Genomic DNA, 20,050 nt, shown 5'->3' with positions numbered 1-20,050 from the left:
TTTTCCTCAGAAATGATGGAAAAGCTGTAAAAGTATCGATATGGATCAAAATAAATCCTGTATTGCTGTTTGATGGTCGGTTGTACGAGGGTAAATAAGATGTCTTATCTTTCTCTTCAGCAAAGAATCGTTTTAACACGATCCAATTTTACGATTAAATAGACCTTCAGGAAGAAAAAGAACCTTCGAAAATCAACACCTATTTATCCTGGATCGATGAATTAGTAACTCTATATTCAGTCCGATCAGATACGATTCCTAATCTCGAACAAGAAGCCTAAAGTGTCCGGTGTTTTTGCAGGACGAATTTTTCAGGCGAGGACCAGTTTTCTGAAGCCGTCATGCAATCATAGAAACTATCATAAGGGAAGCCACACGGGACCAGGACACGACCCTGTCAAAATACAATAAAACACGAGCAAAGGAAGAATCGATGGTCGAGGTGTTCACTTAACCTTTGTCCTCTTCTACAGATGACAAATAGAATTTCTCCAAATTTATAAGATTTGTTGTATTAATTTTGTACAGATGTTGAAAATAAACCTTCTTGTGTTTCTTTTTAATTTGTTAAATCAAACTCATGCATGATTCACCACATTATCATAAATATTTTGGATATTTTGATAAACATTGGCAGTCTACTCACTACCAATAAATGTTGTAAGGTTGTGAGATCCAATGTTATGCGATTTGACACGGAATGGTCTCTCGTTCGTCTGCAGGCTGTATGTATAATACATAGATACCAGGTCCATTGTGCGTCGTCGCTAAAATGCTCTTCTCGCGACCGAATAATGGCGATAATTGTGACGAAATGGAGTGTCATTGTGGGGAAAAAAGGTACTATAACGATCGAGGATGGTGCTGCGAGTAAGTGGCAGATGCATAGCTTTCGGTTGACAGCTTCTCCGATTTCTTTCCTCGCGTATCGAGTCGAGTTGCTTTCTTCCATCGCTCTCATCCCTTAAACGGCTACGTTTCATTGGTATCGTGATTTGAAGTAATTAAAGAGTTACCAATTTCCAAATTGTAAGATGAAAAATAGAACAATGGCTAAATGAACCTGTGTGTTCATTTAAAAAGCGTCAAAGGGTTGAAAAACGATCGTAGCGAACGAAAACAGACGAAATGAGTTGCGATCGAGGGGATCGTTGCAATTACATTCGGCGAGGACACTGTTGTACTCGCGGCGATTGATACGAATCAACGCTGTATTTCCGTGGACGGATACGTAAAAGCGGAAGAACCGCGGGAAGGTAGGAGTAGGGAGGATAACTGGGAAGGAGAGGGGAGGTGGAGTTTCGTGGGGTGGCGGAGGGGCGCGAGGCTGTTATTTGCAATGAAACGCAACAATTGCAATCGGAGTCGATGCACGCCAACAGCGTTCGTAAACGCGCCATATTGCAGCTGGGTCGGCCAGCAAAAATAGTGTTTTTGTGCAAGCCGAAACGGCAGATATGAAACCAGCATGGCGGATGCTTACAAATAGTTGCAGGGCGTCGCCTCCATATAAATGCGACCGGTCGGTCCCGTTTTCTTTTGTTCGTCGATCCAGCACCGCGATGAAAAAGGACTCTGTGCAAAGAGGGAAGGATCGTTGAGAAATTCCTCCCCTTTCGAATTTACCCCACAGGATCGAGTTTTGATCGTTATTCAGGGCCATGGACGAAGGTCTGAGAGTCGGGGATCCTGGGTCAATTAACGGGACGCTTTCATTTTCGCTTTGACGTTTGCCAATCATTTTCTACCATTTGTCGAGGGTTAATTTTACGTTTAAGAAAGTCAATCGAAAACTCTTCAAGAAGATTTACAAGCGTCTTAAGTTAAAAGTGTTATCAAACATAATGATGAATTGTTCCCACCACTGGAATCACAAAATAACAAGTGGGAAGTTATCACTCTCGTCGACAAAAAGGGCATAGCAAACTGAAACATTGCTCGTTCTTCATTGAAAGCAGTGAAGAAAAGCAACCCATTTCGTAGCCAACGGATTGACGACACTCAAGGAGGTCGCTATTAATAGAGAAGCCGAGTAAACTAGCGTTATTTGAAAAGCGAAGTCGCTGGAAAGACGCGATGGGAGAAAGGTGGGATCGGTGGTTCTCTCGCCGGTTACGGTTCTACTACGATCGGCTATGATATCGAGCTTTGTAGCTGGCCAAGATAAGAGGACAACGCGAACGGTAGCCCAGCACCATCACACAAGGCGATGTTACCTACCACAGCTGTCCCCACCATCGCCGCCACCTCCCTCGCTCAGGTAGATTACGGAATTCAGGATCAATATCCATCGTGGTAGGTGTGGCGGATGGCAGAGGGTTCCATCTTCGGCCGCCCTCTCGGTGCTTATTGGTCGGAGAATCGGTAGACGGGTTCCTGCTTTCCAGCCTGGAACCCGTACACCGTTCTGGATAAACGGGCGGAGCTTGGCCGTCTCTCCCCTAGGAGCTAGTGGGGAGAGGCCATGGGTGCTCCTGGCAGACGGCCGAATCGTAAATCATGACCAGTCGGTTGCTCGAAGCGTATCGTGACAAACAGGCCGAAAACCGTTGGAAAACATCGAGCCAGCCGATCGATCGTGTCACCGTCAGCCGATCTGTAATTTCGTTTAGCCGAGTCGAATCGTCTGCGCGGCCGAATCAGTGCGCGACACCGGTTACTTTACCGATCATCCTCGATGATTTATCAAGGATCGTGAAGTTTTCTGTGAAACGTGCAAAAGACTGGAGGAAAAGTTGATTCCTGTGAAACAGATAACGATGTGCAGTAACGAGAGTCCACCGCCAGCGAAGGAACCGTTGGCCGTCGGGTTAGGTAATCCAATGGCCGGTTTCTTGCCTGGACTCGAACACTACCGTCTTCAATTGTACCATTACGCGATGGCGGAGAGGCTGAGGTTAGCACAACAATTGCATCCTCAGCATCCAGGAGTCGGTCACCCGCCTTCGAGCGCTCCGACCCATTTGGGCATGGGTCCTGGCTTCCCAGCACCCTTGCCACTTTATCCAGCAGCGGCTGCTGCGGCCGGTTACCCCAGCAGATTGGCTTTATCCATGGCTCTGTTGCATCCGCATCATCAACGGATACCCGAGGAGCCGAAACCGCAACACAGTTACATAGGTCTGATCGCCATGGCTATCCTGTCTTCCCCGGAAAAGAAGCTAGTCCTGTCGGACATATATCAGCACATCCTCGAACATTATCCTTACTTTCGTACCCGTGGTCCCGGCTGGAGAAACTCCATCAGGCACAATTTATCGCTGAACGATTGTTTCGTCAAGTCCGGCAGAAGCGCGAACGGCAAGGGTCACTATTGGGCGATTCACCCAGCCAATCTTGAAGACTTTCGCCGTGGTGACTTCAGAAGGCGCAAAGCTCAAAGAAAAGTGCGTAGACACATGGGTTTGGCGGTGGACGAGGAGCCGGACAGTCCAAGTCCACCACCCTTGCCAGCCACACCGCCTCCGCCTGCGACCCTTGGGTCACCGGTCGCCTCGCAACCGATACCAGGAATCTGGTCACCTCATCATCATCATCCCCATCATCAACAACCGCACCAGCAGCAGCAACAACAGCAACAGCATACGTTTCAGAGCCAAACGTTGCGGCAGTCTTCCTCGTTCCAACCGTCGAGAAAGAGGCAGTTCGACGTGGCGTCTCTTTTAGCGCCGGATGATCAACACCAAATCGAATCCGACCTAAGGTCGGCTAAATTGAGAAGGTTCAGCTGTAGCGAGGACGAGTTGCACGATCTCCAGGAAGCGGACCAGGACGAGGAAGACGTGGACGTGGACGTGGTGGCCGAAACGAACGCCCTGCCGTCGCCCAATACACCTTCAGCTAGTCCCGACTCGAAGGTCGTGTCTCCCGGCGGACATTGGACCAATCAGGCCATACAAAACGCTAATAGTCAGCAGATATCCGGACTGCATCTTCAGAATCATCTGCAAGTGAGAAGTTACTACGTACCGGCCAGCTCGAACACAGGTCCCAGCGTCTAATGGATCGTGTCGGAGTGTCTTGGACTCGATGATCGTTTCCCGTCGGTCGATCATCCGGCAATTACTGGAAGGCTGTTCGATACGCGACTGCTGGAAATTCGCGTAAGGACGAACCGCGTCTGCCACCGAAGCCGACGAAAGTGACGAGTTTCCAGCTCGGGGATCTCTTCAACGGGATATCTTTTGTGCCAAATTGAAAAAACTCTAAAGTTCCTTTGATTCGAACGTTAGTATAATTGCATCGTTGTACATACGGTCATTTTGCTGCTCGATTGAATTGATTACTCTCGGAGGGAATCCCCTGCTACATCCTGTTCGCTCTCGTCGGTTCAGGGATGAAAAACTTTTCTGGTTCGATTCCGGTACATGAACTCGTGTAACAGATGTTAGACAACAAGAAACAAAAATATATGTGTATTATATTAAATGAATGTATAAGGATGATACGTGTAGCTGGAAGTTTGAGATTAGAATTCCACCGCGTGCTCGCTGTGTTAACCTTTTACGATAGGTAGAAATTTTAGAGAAAACGTGATTGTAAATCTGAGTCGAAATATGAATTCTAGTTTGATCTTTTAAGGTCTCATTTTCTCTGATCTTTATATTTTCTGTATAAGTAATACTGTTAATTAAAATTACTACTAATTGTTATGATTCTTTTTAACGTCTCTAAGTCTTGGCAAATTTGCAACTTCCACTTCTAACTTCAAAGACCTACAAATAATTAATACTATAATTAATACTGTAATATTGTAAATATTATCTAGGGGTCGAAACTGAACTCGAACGATAGCCATCGTCCAAAAATTTCAGTTTTGACCACTGGGTCCAAACTAGAATTTCAATTTCGACTTTGGAGAAGTTAATGAGAGTCCAAGTATCGACGCGGAGTCGATACTTATTATATCGTGCCAATCGTGGTTTTCTATCGTCAAAAATAATTCGTGTAAATAGAATGAGAAACCACGGGATGTAATTTCGTACATTCTTTTCTGTTCTCTCCCGTATGAGATTCGAATATGGGGCATTACATCAGACTGAAGTGAACCGATCTGTTCAAAGTGTAATATAGAATCGTTTGAAAGTTTTAACGATAGCTCGTGCTAATTATAACCCGTATCGTTTTCGTATAAACGTTTACGAAGATATAATCTGTGCAAACTTTCGCCCCCCCCCACCCTTCTTGTATGTATGTATGTATATGTACGTGCCTACGTATATTTGAGATGTATCATGGTGAAGTAAATGAGACAAAATACACGATTTTTTAAAGATTACCTCACGCAAATGCAACAGATATTGTCGCAAAAAAAAAAAAAAATAATATGAAAACTGTCCCTCTTGATTCTCAGCATCTCGATGGAATTGAAGCCGAATAAAGTTTCTGTTCCCATGAAAATGCTTCTATTTATTCTTTCTCACATTCCTACCCTTAACTTTTTTTTTTAAATTAGTAGAAAATTATTAATTCTCAAACTGTAATTAAATCTCGAACATTGGACCATGGAAAGGGCCTCAATCTTAATTTAATTTTGTATTTCAGATTATTTCCATTTTCTAAATTTTACTTATTATGAAAAATTGTTGCTTCTTGCTGTTGAAAAGAATTAAATGTTACTGTTATCTGTTCTATTTGTATGCTAAAATATTTTGGCATACGTTTCCCGTTCTTTTATCATACTTGAAGACTGTCAGGATTATTTGGAGTGACAAGTTGCGATTTAGTCACTGATTGAAAGTACAATAAGCAAAATGAAGGATTGATTAGCGGTGACTTCGCAGAAATATGTAACAGAAATGCCAATCTAATAATATTTCTTCATATTGTGTAGACAGGTTGCGTCCTAAGGTTTAAATAACAAATTCAAAAGTGATAATTTATGAAATGTTATATGGAAAATTCTAATAAACAGCATGAATTTTTTTTTTCGTTACAACTATTATCATTGTTGTAAAAAAGATTAGAGATTAATCTTTACAAAATTGATTAGAGATTATTGATTCAACGATAAGTAGATAATGTTACCAAGAGGAAATTGGACCAGTCTTCTGGATTCGACAATCTTTGCTGTCGACAATGCAAGATTTACCAGATCCTATCACAAAGCATCCTATTGTCTCCCGGTTCATCAAATGAAACCTTAAGCAGTTGCATTGCTACCGTCAACTTAATCCTCAATGGGATGCTATCAGAGGCACGGGAAGCCTGATACTGGGAATGAAAGCAATTTGTTAAATATTGCTTTCGACGATGTAAACGGTACAAACAGGGGCCAGAAATGATATTGCTTGCTTTCAAAACGTTGGACACAATTCTACATTAATAACAAAACTAAAACTGTTCCATTTCGATTTTCGATCAAACTTTTCATTTATATATCAGAGAATAAATCTTTGATATATTAAAATGCATTCAAAATAGTAAATGACGTAGTATTTGTTTAATTTCTTTTCTAAGTTTACGTGAAACTGAGTGTTTTCGCACATTTGAATGATAATCTTGAAGAATTTTTCCCTCCTATCCGTTTCGAAGCAGTTTCGTACGATCAACATTCCCAGAAGGCTCGTCTGTGAATACAGATTTCGAAAGAGGGTGTTAGAAAAACAGTAAGGGTAGTTTGCTCGAGCTATGCAAACGCCGTTCTCGTTTGTTGTTCCAAACCCACTGAACGAACTATCCGTTCCGAGTTTTCGAATATTTAACAAATAACACCGTGGCACTGTTGTAAAGATCACGAACTAGAAGATGGATCGACATCCTTCGAGTAACATGATTTTCTTCTTCACCTCTTTTAGTCTTCCGTATTTCGTGTCATATTTGAGTTACAATTTTGGAGAAGAAGAAAAAAAAATAAATAAAAATTGTCGTAATCCAATAGACCCCACCTTACAGGTTAAATTCCTTGTCTACTCAAACTTTATCCTTTTACGAGCGTTGGTACAAGTTGGCCGGAAACGAAGCCTGTAGAAAACGCAATAAACAGGAAGAAGAGCTGTCGGAACCGTCCTATTTTCACGTCGTTCAGAAGACAGGGAACGGGTCGAATTCGGGTTAGATCGTAGCTCGATAATAAATTTCGCTGGAAAATCCTTTCAACAAACGATTGATCCTGGAGCGATGGGTATCGTCGCCGGACGTATTTAGATCAGATTGCCGGATCGAACCGCGTCCACGTTGTTTGCTACAACGCGTCATGCATATACATGCACATAACCGATGATGCAGTCAGAGATGCAGAGAGTGTGCATGCGCGAAAGTGGCCAGGATGCAACGTCATGCACACCGGATACGTGTGTTGGATGAACGTACAACGAACGACCCATACAGATGTCGATCGTAGACGCAGAGGGACAGGATAGTAGGAATCGGTCGGTGATCTTGTTACTCTGCAAATGGAGTTGCGGCTGCGCGGATTAGCGGCAAGTTCTCCTATAGAAATTTCAAAAGATCGATTCTTCTTTATATTCGTCGAATCTTCGAGCTTTTAAGAATATTTATTTAAAGGGATTCACTGAAATTTATGAAATTCTGGAAATTACCAGGGATAAACTGCAAGTGGAATCGCAGTTGCATGCATTTGGACTTTCCTTGATTATAATGTATAAAATTAACATTACTGAATAAATCGATGTATTTCAATATTTAGGAACTAGCTCTTGAATATATCGCATCACGATATTAACACATTTAATAGAGGTACATTCGTCCAAGCATTGTACATATTATGTATTATCTGCTTATCCGCTTTTATCACCTTTTGATCTAATTAATCAATATATCGACACATTTTAGACCAAGAAATTAAATCAAAGCGGCTCTTTGAAAAAATTTCAGTGCATAAAATTCATGTAAAAATTGCATCATATAATTTACTCAAAAAAAAAGGAGAAGAAATTGTATGAAACGCATATCATTTAATTGAATTTTCCTTCCATTTTATCACGTTATAAATAATTTATCCAAATTATAAATGAAAAAAGACTAATCTACTTTTGCAAATATCATAATTATTTCCCATAGAAACAGAAAAAAAATTCAAAAAGGAAGTCGTATCGAAACTTGGACAGCCTATAATAGATCAATGAAAGCTTTTATGCAACGGAAACGCGTAAGTAGGCAGATGAAGGTCTCGTATTGCTCTCGATTGAAGTGAGGCACGAGTGAGAACCATAGGATTCATTTGCCGATCCTCGAACGGGTCTTAAAAATACATCTCGCGGGACACTTTTGCACCGACAATGGCGGCTATAAATGGATTATTAGGCGTTCGTATTGCGTGCAACACCTGACGCGAGGCCTGGAAAGACCAGGTCAGACGCACTCGCCACCGGCATTCCAAAGTGCCTCTGTCCGCAACCTATGGGAGATCCCATTTTACGAGTCCTCTACTTTGCTCCATGGAATGGCTAATATTTTACCTGCGCCCTCCTCCGTCCCACAAAAGTGTTGACATAGAGCTGGCACATCAGAATCTGACCAGGAATCGCGTTCAACGATCGCAGAGAAATTTCCACCGGATGTGCCTTGATTTTCAGACGGTATTTTTCTCGTCATCGTTACGCTATGCTTGTAACGAAACAATGAACGTTTACACTGAATATGTTCACCGCCGAGTCACAATATTGTTAATTGGACGCGTTGAAGCGGGAAACGTAGCGTCGCGTGTGAACGCGTGGCACGGGTCGCTTTTGTCGCATTAACGCTCGAATTTCGCGCAATTATTTTTCCTCCAGAGTGATTCCGTTGCTTCGATACCTCCGAACAATCGATCCATCTCGGACCTCCGAGAGAATCGCGCGGGGAGTCGAAACCCTGCGGCGACGCCAGCTGCTTCACGAATATTTCTTCACGAAATACAAATACGCCAAACGTCGGCACAATGGGCCGAAAAACATTTCGCATAGCCGAATCGTCATCGTTTCGACTGTTGCAAAACCACTTTATTATCGCCCGTTCGTCTTGAAATAATCTCTTATTGCCGCCGGAAGTAACCCTCTTTCATCCAAGTTTTTAGCGCAAACGAGGATCTTGAGTGAATTGCATTTCAAATGAAGAAGTGAAGTGGAATGAGAAAGTACTTTTAGGTACATTACGTTACCCAAGACGTTATTAAAATATGAATCATAATTTTGCATTTGATATTATCATCATCGTTCAGTTTCAAAATTAGACTAATTGAACAGTTAATTTAGAAATAATAATGTACAAGCACAAGATAGAGGGACGTTTCGTTTCATTTCGACGAATGAAATTAACTCGTTCATTTACAGCGATGAAATGTCGAATTTCAATAAATCTGTGTATAGACGGGCGTGAAGCAATCGGGCTGTTACCAAATATTTTCCAGTGACATCCGCATTATGGAATGGCGCAGCGTTTTGCGAGAATTCGGCTATTTTCTGTCGACCGGGCTATCGAGGCTGTTATTTATTTGTACCTGGCGTCGATTGCTCGAATCGATCAATGGCCTCGTTCAATTCGAAACACGCGTTTGCCGACTACGCGACAATGCGACACTGCGTATCCTGCGTGTTACTTTTATCAGGATGCCACCAGTCGATTTTCAAAACCAAACGAAATTTTACACATCTATATTGTAGATACTCTATTGTCCCTATGAATAGCTTCGCTATTCACACGAATTTCCATTTCAACATACTTCAAACTGATAACACAATTTCAGGTGCGCCGACAAAAGTATCGAGCGACATTTTATATAATTAGCAACGAAAGATTTAAAGAAAATATTGCTGTAATCGAGAACCGTACGAAATAATGGTTCGAGTTTCCCTTGATGGACCACGGGGAGCACTCGTGAGGTATTCGAGGGCACTCGATTGGGCACCGCACTTAAGGGTGTAACCGAGCGCATGATAGAGAAGGCACCGGTTGCGGTGGCTCGCCCGTTCCATGTGTTCGCCTACTGAAGGACTCTCCTCACGGTCAGAAGAATCAAATCAGAAACAAATTCGACGCGGTAGGGCCTCGAAGATCCAACGGGGACGGTGGATTGTCTCGTGCGACGGTAATGACATTCGTCCATGCGTGAAGCTGCCTGGTTGGATTCAAAGTGGCCCGTAGAAATCGTCTCGAGAGGGCAACACGCCGCAGGCCGATTGTCCCTTGCAGCCCTCTATGCAGACTGAATTTCGAATTCCCGTAAACACCCCAGTGTATTAAGACGCCTACGTGTCCTCGCGTTCTCTGCCATTGGACATTCAAGAAACGGGCAGAGTGCGTGACGATACGTCATTGGGTACTTAGTGATTTTCCTGAATACTGTGCAATACATTGCATCTGAGTTGGTGAAGTACGAAATTAAATTAAAATTGCGACTCTCTTCATGGTCCGCCGTCCAAGAATCAAGGGGTTGAACTTAAATTCACTTTTCTTCGGACAAGTATCGTCACCCCGAAGTAAATTGAATCAATTAAGTCCTTCCTCAAGATAAACACTCGGAAGGAGGAGATTAATCTTGCAAATGAACCAGAAGAAATCGGTTTCCAAATGAAAGTTCGTCATCGAGAAGAGCGATACGGTAGGAGGATAGAGGGACTGGGTCCTCTACTCGAGACGTTTCGAAAAACGAGCAAAAGACAAGAACGCCACTTGTACGATATATAGGTATATATGCAGAGGGTAGCGGCGTATATACGAGGGCTGCTGCTTTTGCCTGTGTTTGCCATGCGGCTGCCGGTAGCCATGCAATCGAGGTGTCTTCCACGATATTTCTTTACACACGCACGGCTTTCTTTGCCCCTCGAGCGTGTACTTTTCCACGCGTTCAGCGAGATACTTGCTACGGAAAGATGAAGAGAGACGAAACGCGAACGTAACCGCGTGGCCAGCTAATGGACGCCACTCGAGACCACTTTGGCCGCGGCAAACATCGACGACGTTTCTTGAAAACCCATCCGCGACTCTTGCCTCTTTACCTTTTGCCTCTTTGCTTCCTGCCTCTTGCACCGAAAACGCTTTACCCGTCCGTAACCCGGCTGTTTCGATCGAGCATAAAAGCTTGATCCTTCAGACTGCTGCGACCACAGCTTCGAACGTACACGCGAACCGTCCACCATCGTACATTCTTTTTCTTTCGGTCATGAAACCAGCTGACCACGGGATCTCCACGACCCTGATGATCGCCGAGGAATGTTGTTTTTCAAAGATACGGAGAGGAACGATGCAGCTTCTTAAATAATGCGATTATGTAACTTTGATGAGACGTAATAATCAGAATCTATGTAAAAATTATTGATACATTTATAGATTTAATAGAAAATGAAATGATCGTCTCTGATCTTTGGGTAGTCGAGTGTGGGGTTGGTAACAGGGAGCCGGCTAGTTTTGCCAAGTTGCCCAATGAAACTCGATAGTCCGATTCTGAATCGAAGTGCCGATCGTGTCCCGAGGGAAAGTTGGGTTGCTGGTCCTCGGGGCAAAATTTTACCCTTCGCTCTCCCGGGACGGACCGTGTAACGAGCATTTAGCTCGCTAATACGCTCATTATAGCAGCCTTGCTACTTTGTGCCCTGAGCTATTCTTTGAACCTGCCTACTATGGAATTAATCCTTTCCAGATATACCAGTGGTTTTTCTTGTTTAGAGAGAAACATCAAAAATTATCACACCTTTTTTTGACGAACAAAGCAATAAAAAAAAGACAATAAAGATTTAAATACAGAATTAGTATATTAATAGTATAAAAAATTCAGTCTATGTTCGAAAGGTTGAAAATATTATTATTGAACCAAGTGTAAAGAGACGAATATCTTCTTGTTTAAATATCAAAATATTTCACCATAACCGTTCACGATATTCTAATGTTTATTAAACGAACGGGTAGAACAGTAGACCGGAATTCAATTCAAAGCTGACCCGTCGGAAAGTACACGGTATCCTTTAGTTGTCCGTACAACTCTATCCTTCCCAACGTGTTTCCACGAAACAATGGTGAAACCGGTGACAGGACCGCTTCGAAAACCTCCACCCATGCCAATGTCCTTACACACTGTCGGCGATTAGCATTGGGTCCACGTAGAGTCTCCCTAAACACTATACCCTATTTAGGCTAATTTGGTAATCGACGAGGGACTGCTAATCGCTATGGGGGGGCTACCGTTTCCTCGTGCACACCAGCCTGCGGGTAATTACAGGACCGTTGACGTTGAATAAGGTCATTAGATTTTTTTTGTTTTTTTTTCTCTCCTTTCTACCAGCTAAAGGATTCGTTTGACTGGCGTAAAGACGTTAATGTTAATTACCTACATAGACGTAATATTAATTACGATGGCACGTGGATAAGTCGCAAATGTCACTTTGCCGAGAGATGCAAAGATACGGGCAGGTGTGACTCGGCGCTTCGTTAGAACATCAAGTGACATGACATTTAGCTGTTGGATTTAAAAAAGTCTGTTTCGTGTGTTCGTCGCCAGAGGAACGTCACCGGCAACTTTCTCGTTAGTACTCGCTCACTTAACTATCCATTTCTTCTATTGCCTGTTTCGCAACGAAACTAGTAAACTTTGTCAGCATATTTGGGAGGTCATTCTGAAGAAGAAAATTTTATACAATGGGTGAATTGAATACTATTGTCGAGACACAGGGACAAGAAAAAGAAGAAGGGGTGAACCAGTCATAATCTGTTCACCTGATTTTATTTGGACAATATTAAAAATTAATATTTCAATATATTGCATATTTAAGTATGGAAAAGAAATATCATTGTTTTTGCAAAATAACACGATTGTTCAAGGAATCTGAAATGTCCCTGAATCATAGAGGCAGATAGTATAAGGTCTAACAGAGAAGTGTAAAGGACATCGCGTCGTGCCGCTAGTGTCATCCTCGTGTTCGCGTTTAGAAATTCCATTCACGTGCAAGATGGCGGCTGTAGTTTGCTCCCGACATGCACCGCCCCCGACTCTGTCTCCCGTTTCCTCTCTTTTCGTCACCGTATCGTTCTTCTTCTTCTTCCCATCGGTCTCTACCCTTCGGTAGACGGGACGAGACAGGACGATTCCACGCCGACGCCGCATCGAACACCGCGTTGCTTATGTCGGTTAAACGTCCCAACAGTTTGCGACGACATGCCCATTACACCATGGGACGAGCGGAAAGTGTACCGTAGCTAGATGGTAGAACCTTGGTGGGTCGAGCCAGACCTATTTACCGGTCTTTGGAAAATAAACGCTCGCGGATACGCCCCTGAATACTAATTCCACCCTACGAGTCCTGGGGTCACGATTACTCGCTCCTCTTGATTTTCATCGCCCATCGCACTCTGCGGAAGTTCAAACAATTCAGACCTTTGTCGTTTTGGCAACGGAGACAATTATGTATGCAGGGGTGAATACAGAGGCCTTGCTTGACGATGGTGAAACATAAGTTTCATATAATTTTTAAATAAAGATGCTTAAAAAAATGGTCAATGTTAGCATTGTTGTCATGCCGATCGAAAAATATAGATACACTGATCGACAAAGGGTGACATCGGTAGCTCGCGAGTTTGATACGTACATCATGGTTTGTTAGTTAAATAAACATCGGAAAGCCGTACCGCGTCCGACAACATCGGTACCATTGTTAAGAATCACTCTACCTTCTCGGCAACCAAGCATCACGAAACATCTTAACGTTCATTGATATCGTTTTGCTTTTGGCCGCGAACTTTTCACGTATGGTCAACAGAAAGTGCTCGATCGAAAAGATCGAGACGTTGAAAATGTTATCGGAAGAATGTAACCGTGAACAAATATTGACTATTCTTTCAAAGAGCCGGGTCTTGAGAAAAGGGGTACAGTTGAAAGAAGTTTTTACAGTTTGGAAACTTTTACAAGTGCACTCGTTCAATTTTCAGTCATTTTTTCTAAAAAATGATTGCTATCTATAACAAACAATTGAAGAGAAATCGAGTGAAGAAAGAATTCGTTATAAAGATAGGAAGGATAATTCGATTCTAACGGATACGAAGCTAATAAGAGAAGAATGAATGCGGCTAAGGTCGAAATTAAAAGAACGGATAATATTATAATTATGTGTCGTGAATAAAGGCTCGAGGTGGAAACCGATACGGACAACGTTCAATAACGTCGAATCATTGACACAACATTGTTTCGCTGTTATTTTTATTCGATGAAACACAAGCACCGGTGAATTTAAGGACAGGCAGAAGAATGTATTTCTAACCACGTATCTCCTTTTGTGAGCGTCTGAAAAGCAGGCTTATATCAGTGTCAGATCGGGGCCCGGTTACAATGGAACGAAAAAGAAAATTTCAGCTAATTCGTCGAGATGGAACCCACTCGACTGGGTAATTTTGCGCGATGAGTCGGAAGGTTTTACCCCGTTTCGAAACGGTACTTCATCCTCGTCGTTCTGCTTCTTCTACGAGCCGTTCGGTTGCTTGCCATGAACAAGTTCACAGAAATTCTATAAATGCTACTCGAAAGGATTTTCCCTGTTTCTAAAGCTAATTTTCCAACACCTCTTATTTACTATGTATACTCTAAAAGCTTCTTACTGAATTATCCCTAACACTGAATTGTCAAAATGAATCTTTACATCATTATTATAAAATTTTCAAATAATTACCTTGAACTTCTAATTGCAAAAAAAAATTTTGTTTAACAAATTGAATCGCCTCAGTAATAATGAACATAAACGGCGCTGAGGGACTGAAAAGATCAGCTTTAAGAGTATCGAGCGACGAGGAGGGTTTTAATTAACAATTTTTAATTAATCCGATAATGAAGATATGCAGGTCCGCGAGAGATGGTCCCTCTATACACGAAGTATCCTTTATGCATGAAGAATAATGCGTGTTCAATTATAATGGCCGGCCACCACTCTCAGAAATTTGCCATTCCGTTTCTTTTGTGGCGGCTGGTGGAACGGAAAAAAAAAAAGGAAAAAAGATTACATAGCAGCGAATGAACACGCGTCCAACCACCCACGCGTATTATCGGCTCTGCGCCGCATCGGACAGCGCCGCGAATTCGTCAAATGCAGCCATACGTCGTCGTGGTTTTAATCAACGCCACTGAAAATCCCCTCGGCGTCGAGTCTCATTTTTCTTTTTCTTTTTTTTTTTCGTCCATCAAGACCTCTACTTTTATCCTCTTTTTTTTTTTATTATTTTTTAATTTCATTAGCAAACAGCAGTCGGATTACGCGGACTAGGTAGGCTCCCTCTTCGGGATTATCAAAGCTCGGAAAAACTAGCAGCAAATGCGAAACACGACTGAGGGATGCTGTTCTACCGGTTGAAATAGAAAAATGTTTCTTTTTTTAATACGTGATTTTTGCAGTGCAAATTTAATAATAGAGGCTGAAGAAAAGAATTGCCGTTAAAAATATCTACGGGACTCATTTATTTCGCCCCTAATTAAAATGACGAAATTATGAAGAAGGAGGAAATCTCTTGTTAGAAATACTTCCTGTTTGCGAAAGAAGAAGATAAAATTATTTTACAAGCAACGCGGCTGGTATGTCCATCCTTGACGACATTCGAAGAAAGAAAAAAAGGATTGGACCGTTGTACAACGATTTCCCTGGCCTTTTTTTCGTTTCCCACTCTGCGTAGAGACGTAAATATGGCGAGCGAAGTTTCATCCCCTTTGTGTCCCGGGGGCAGCAGCCCCGCCCAGGCCTGGTATTCCACCCCTCGGCAAAAATAAAGGAACAAACGCCGCGGCACGCAATCGTCGAAACATTTTTGACGCTGCCACTCGCGCGAGGGGGGGTTTAGCGAAGAAGAGATGAACGTTAAAGTAAAACGATTGAACGAAGACGGACGATGCCTAGGGAAAACGGAGAAAAAGAGATCAGCAAAGAGAAAGAGAGGGAAAAGAGACACGATGGGATCGGTAAAACGCTGGAGAAAGCCGATGTACAGTCTGTCTCACAAAAACATACTAGTCAATCAAAGAAAGTTGCAAGAGGTACTATAGGGCTGCTAGAAATCATTTGTAATTGTAATCATGAATTGCAAATGATTTGAGAAGATTACGTCCTATATTAAAAGACTTAAGAGCATTTTCTTATGTTGCCATTGACTTTTGCAAATGCAGCTAAATACTTACAGTCATAAATTGAAAGAAATTACAAAAAGTGAATGGTACCGTAAATTCTAATAATTGTATTGTAATATTTTATAATTTTATATCATTTGATAAGAGAGATAGGATGGATAAACTCTTGTGAGACAGACTGTAGGTGGAGTCGGAGGTAGAGGAGGTGGAGGTGGTGTTCGAACGAACGCAATTTGCATGATTTTGCATGTTTTAGCGCGTCCTGGCTGCGCCCATCGGGTTTCAGCTTTCTGCCTACGTTTTCTGCTTGCTTTTCTGGCTGCACCTAGGTACGATGGAAGGGGGTTGGCGTGAAGGGGTTGCGAACGGGGAAGGTTACAGGGACAGGCCACGTCGGCTGACTCGGATGAGACGGGAAATTATTTTTCTTGGTTTTTCTCGGTGAGGCTGGCCGTCGAAACGACGGAATATTAATCGAGCCTGAAGACAGGAAGGAAGGGGCCGTGTTGCCGTTTAAAGATCGTCCTCGGCTGAAAAATTACCGAGGAAAACTTGCCACCATTCTGCTTCCCTTTCTGAAAGGGTTAGCCTGCTATTGAAGAACTGACCTCGTTAGACGAGTCTTAAGCAATTTACCTTCTGCCAAAGATTAATGTGAAATGTTTTTTTTTTAAATCTTCCTGAAGAATACTTAGCAAATTTTCAAACGATCGGATTCTAAGAAATTCAAGAAAAAGACGAAGCTTATCGAAGAGACTAGGGTGATATTCACCACCGGTTACCGCATTATCCCCCGGAATAGCAGCCATCCGATTGTTGGGCCGATGGAAGAGAGCGAGTTGAGCGTTCGTCGCATTAAAATCATAGATCGTTGAAATTCACCTTTTACCATTCACGTTGCACTCGGTGCGGCTGGTACCGTGGCGTGACAGCATTTGTAATACGGATTCAGGTTGACGACGAGTCGGAAAAAGGACGAGTCACCATGGTGCGGTGTAGCCGGTATCACTGGTCGCCACAGTCGGTAAGGCCGTTCCGGCTCTCTCACCGGCCAACAATAGGCCAATAGCGAGCCGATAATGAGCGACCATTGTCACGAAGCTGTACCCACACACGAGGATCGGTCCACGACCCCCGTGAGAGGTCGAGCGTCATTACAGGTAATCGCGTAGCAAATCATGCGCCAACTCGTCCCAATGTGGTACGATCCAGAAAATCGGCCCGATATGTCCGCAACGAATCCTCCTATCTTTCCTCCGGTATTACTTTAACCCTTTTGTTTTATCATTTTTAACCTTTACCCCCGTTGAGCCGAGCTAAACCTTGGTTAATTTATGTTAGCCAAGTATAGGCTTGCCTTCCATCCTCCAAATGCAAATTAGCTCCCGTTCCCTTTCCATCAGAAAATATCTTTTTCCAACTGGTAGAAGCCGTAGAAGCTTGAAGTAGTTAATCAAACAAAATTCAGTGTTTCACACTAGTGGAAAACAATTTTAATCGCAGATGTACTGCAACTTATCTCGAATCTCGAGTATTTAGAGGATTGGCCTGGAATGGTCAGACGAGAAGTTAGGAAATCAGCAAAGACGGATCAGAAGTTTCTTTTCCCTGTCACTTCACTAGTCGAAACGAGGTTTGTTTGGCGAGTTACCTCTTTCAGATCTTCCACGGCGATTTGATTGTTCCGGGAAAGCCGATTACCGGAGACACTAATCTGGAAAGGGCGCCTCCGGCACAGGTCATTCTTTATTACGAAGCCAGGAGCTGGCGGATTGAAAGGACCACTGTCGAATTAGTATGGCAGGTACCGTTCACGTGACCTCTGGATACTTGTTCGCATTACAAACATCTTAGGCACTTATAATGGATTCGACAGGTGCTCGGACAGCTCGTTACTCCAGATTTACGTTAAACTTTCAACCCTTTGGCGACTGGTCGATGGATTATCTTAAAATCACCTACAACCGTCTAATTCTCGAAACATGCCAGGGAGGGGAATAAATTCGTCTTCTAACAGACTGTTACCGAGCAGCCATAGTGAATAGGGAAAAGCGATGAAGAAGATGGTTCAGCTTGGCGCTGTTGGTCTTCTCTGCTGATCCTTCTTTTTTTTTCTTCTCGTCTGCCGCGGTCAGAAACGAAGGATGACTTGCGTCTCGAATAGCGGCGAAATAGAGGTGTTCGAGATGAGAGGGCGGCGCGTTGCGTTTATTTATCCTGCCTGTTCCAAAGACTCGAATCCCGCGCCTCCTCCTACTTCTTGCTCCTTTTCCTCGCCCTTTCTCTTCATCCCCTCTAGGATACTCCACGGGTTTATCCTCTTCGAATTCCTCCTACTACCTCTCGATCCTCGACCAGTTCTCCGTGTCTTCATCGACTGTATCACGATATTTCTGTCGTTGTCCGTTCGCTGTCGTTGCCTTTTCGTCGATTCTACTCGACCCTTTCAGCTCGAGTGGTGCCTGCGGACGCACCGCCATTGTCGTATTATTCCCTCTCGTTTTCACTCTCGAGTGTAAACTTTGCCTTCCATGGCACGGGCAACGAATTGTGCCAGACGATTTTAGAGAATTTTTCGGTCAGGATTGTTTCACGCTAGGCCTGTTTAGAGGATGTTGTTTGGGGAGCGCTACCACGACGAGAGGATGTTTTCTGATCGCTTTGAAACCACTACGCAAGCATATTTAATGGACATGGCTGCTCTTTCCGATGCTATCACGGTTGTTACAGTTTCGAACCTTTTATTTGTAGGCACACTCGTTTAACTGTACTTGGAGTTCCCTGTAATTTTAATTTATAAATCATGTTCAATCATTTTTCTTCAAAGACTCGATTTATATGATACACAAATCATCCCTTAATTTCATTGGAAGTGAAAAATAAAGGAGGAGCAGCTGGAAGTGTCTTTGTAATTTAAAATTATACAATGTTCCCTGTATCACTGACAAACAAATTCAATTTACTGTCATAACATTTTTGTCCACCTTTCGACCGCCAGGATAAAAGACTCTTTATTTACTTCAGGATGAAAGAACATTCATAAGGTGCGGAAGATAAGTAATACCGTGTAATTTGAGTAAGATATTTCCCACCTTAAATTTGCTTTTATCTATCAATTGAAGCTTCTTCTTGTACCTTCAGCATCGAATAGAATCATGTTCGTTAGCGGATGATCTCCCACCCTTTAGCTGTACAAGTAAAATGCCGGTTTCTATCCGCTTGCGTTACCCGTAGACGCCTCGCTGTTGCTTACGAGCTTCTTTTCTTGTCCCCCTTCGATTCGACGAGCTTTCGACCTGGCAGCGAGAGACGTGGCCTGTAATCACCCATCGATGCCGCCATCATCGTAGAACCTGAGACTTCGTGGCTCACGACACGGTTCGCGTTACCTTCTGAATGAAAAATTCACTTCTTAAACTGTCACTTCAAAATATCTTTTTTTTCCATTCTTAGCTTTCGAGTATGTGATCTAACTTCCTGTACCAGAGCAATATGCAAGGGTGGAATGGAAGTTAATAAAAAGTGTTTCATAGATCATCGGAGCAACAATTGGAATTGAACAAAAAACCAAGCGAACTCACCTTTTTTCTTCTTTAATATCAAACATTGTGCTGCTGAGAAATAGACCGATAGCAGATAATCAGATCCGAAGCAATTTTGTTCCTCCGTGCTTGGAAAGGAGCAAAAAAGGAAAGAAAAAGGAAAAGATCACGACTGTTCGGATCTTGCTTTTAATTAAAGCAATCCGTAGGCTGATGAAACGAGTCGACGAAGAAGAGAGCGAGACGCTTAGGGTTTCGAGAAGAGGATCACCGACCGCCCAATTATCTGCTTCGATACGATCTTCCGCGTCTTTGCTCTCGCTCTGCCTCGTCGAATGGGGCCTTTTTTAAGCTCCCGAGGGAAATAAAAGCTCCTTCGGGTTTCCTCTCGTTATTATACACACGCCCGGCCACCCGTCGAATCGACCTTCTCCAATCGGCGAATCTATTATCCTCGCTGAATACTCTATGCCGATAA

At 43.0% G+C, this 20,050-nt stretch overlaps 1 protein-coding gene across 1 annotated transcript; it reads left to right on the top strand.

The window, feature by feature from the left end:
• The first annotated feature begins 2,512 nt into the window (after positions 1–2,512).
• On the top strand, positions 2,513–5,486 carry fd102C (forkhead domain 102C). The gene has a single exon (XM_034319534.2). It carries the CDS (start codon positions 2,760–2,762, stop codon positions 3,999–4,001), a length of 1,242 nt encoding a protein of 413 aa, XP_034175425.1. The 5' UTR covers positions 2,513–2,759; the 3' UTR covers positions 4,002–5,486.
• Positions 5,487–20,050: the final 14,564 nt, after the last annotated feature.

Source organism: Osmia lignaria, chromosome 13, assembly GCF_051020975.1.
Source record: "Osmia lignaria lignaria isolate PbOS001 chromosome 13, iyOsmLign1, whole genome shotgun sequence".
NCBI lineage: Eukaryota > Metazoa > Arthropoda > Insecta > Hymenoptera > Megachilidae > Osmia > Osmia lignaria.
This window is presented reverse-complemented; position numbering and strand designations above follow the sequence as displayed.

What these genes read in the sequence shown, in the direction of transcription:
- fd102C (XM_034319534.2), top strand. Translation starts at nt 2,760, where the DNA reads ATGTGCAGTAACGAGAGTCCACCGCCAGCGAAGGAACCGTTGGCCGTC.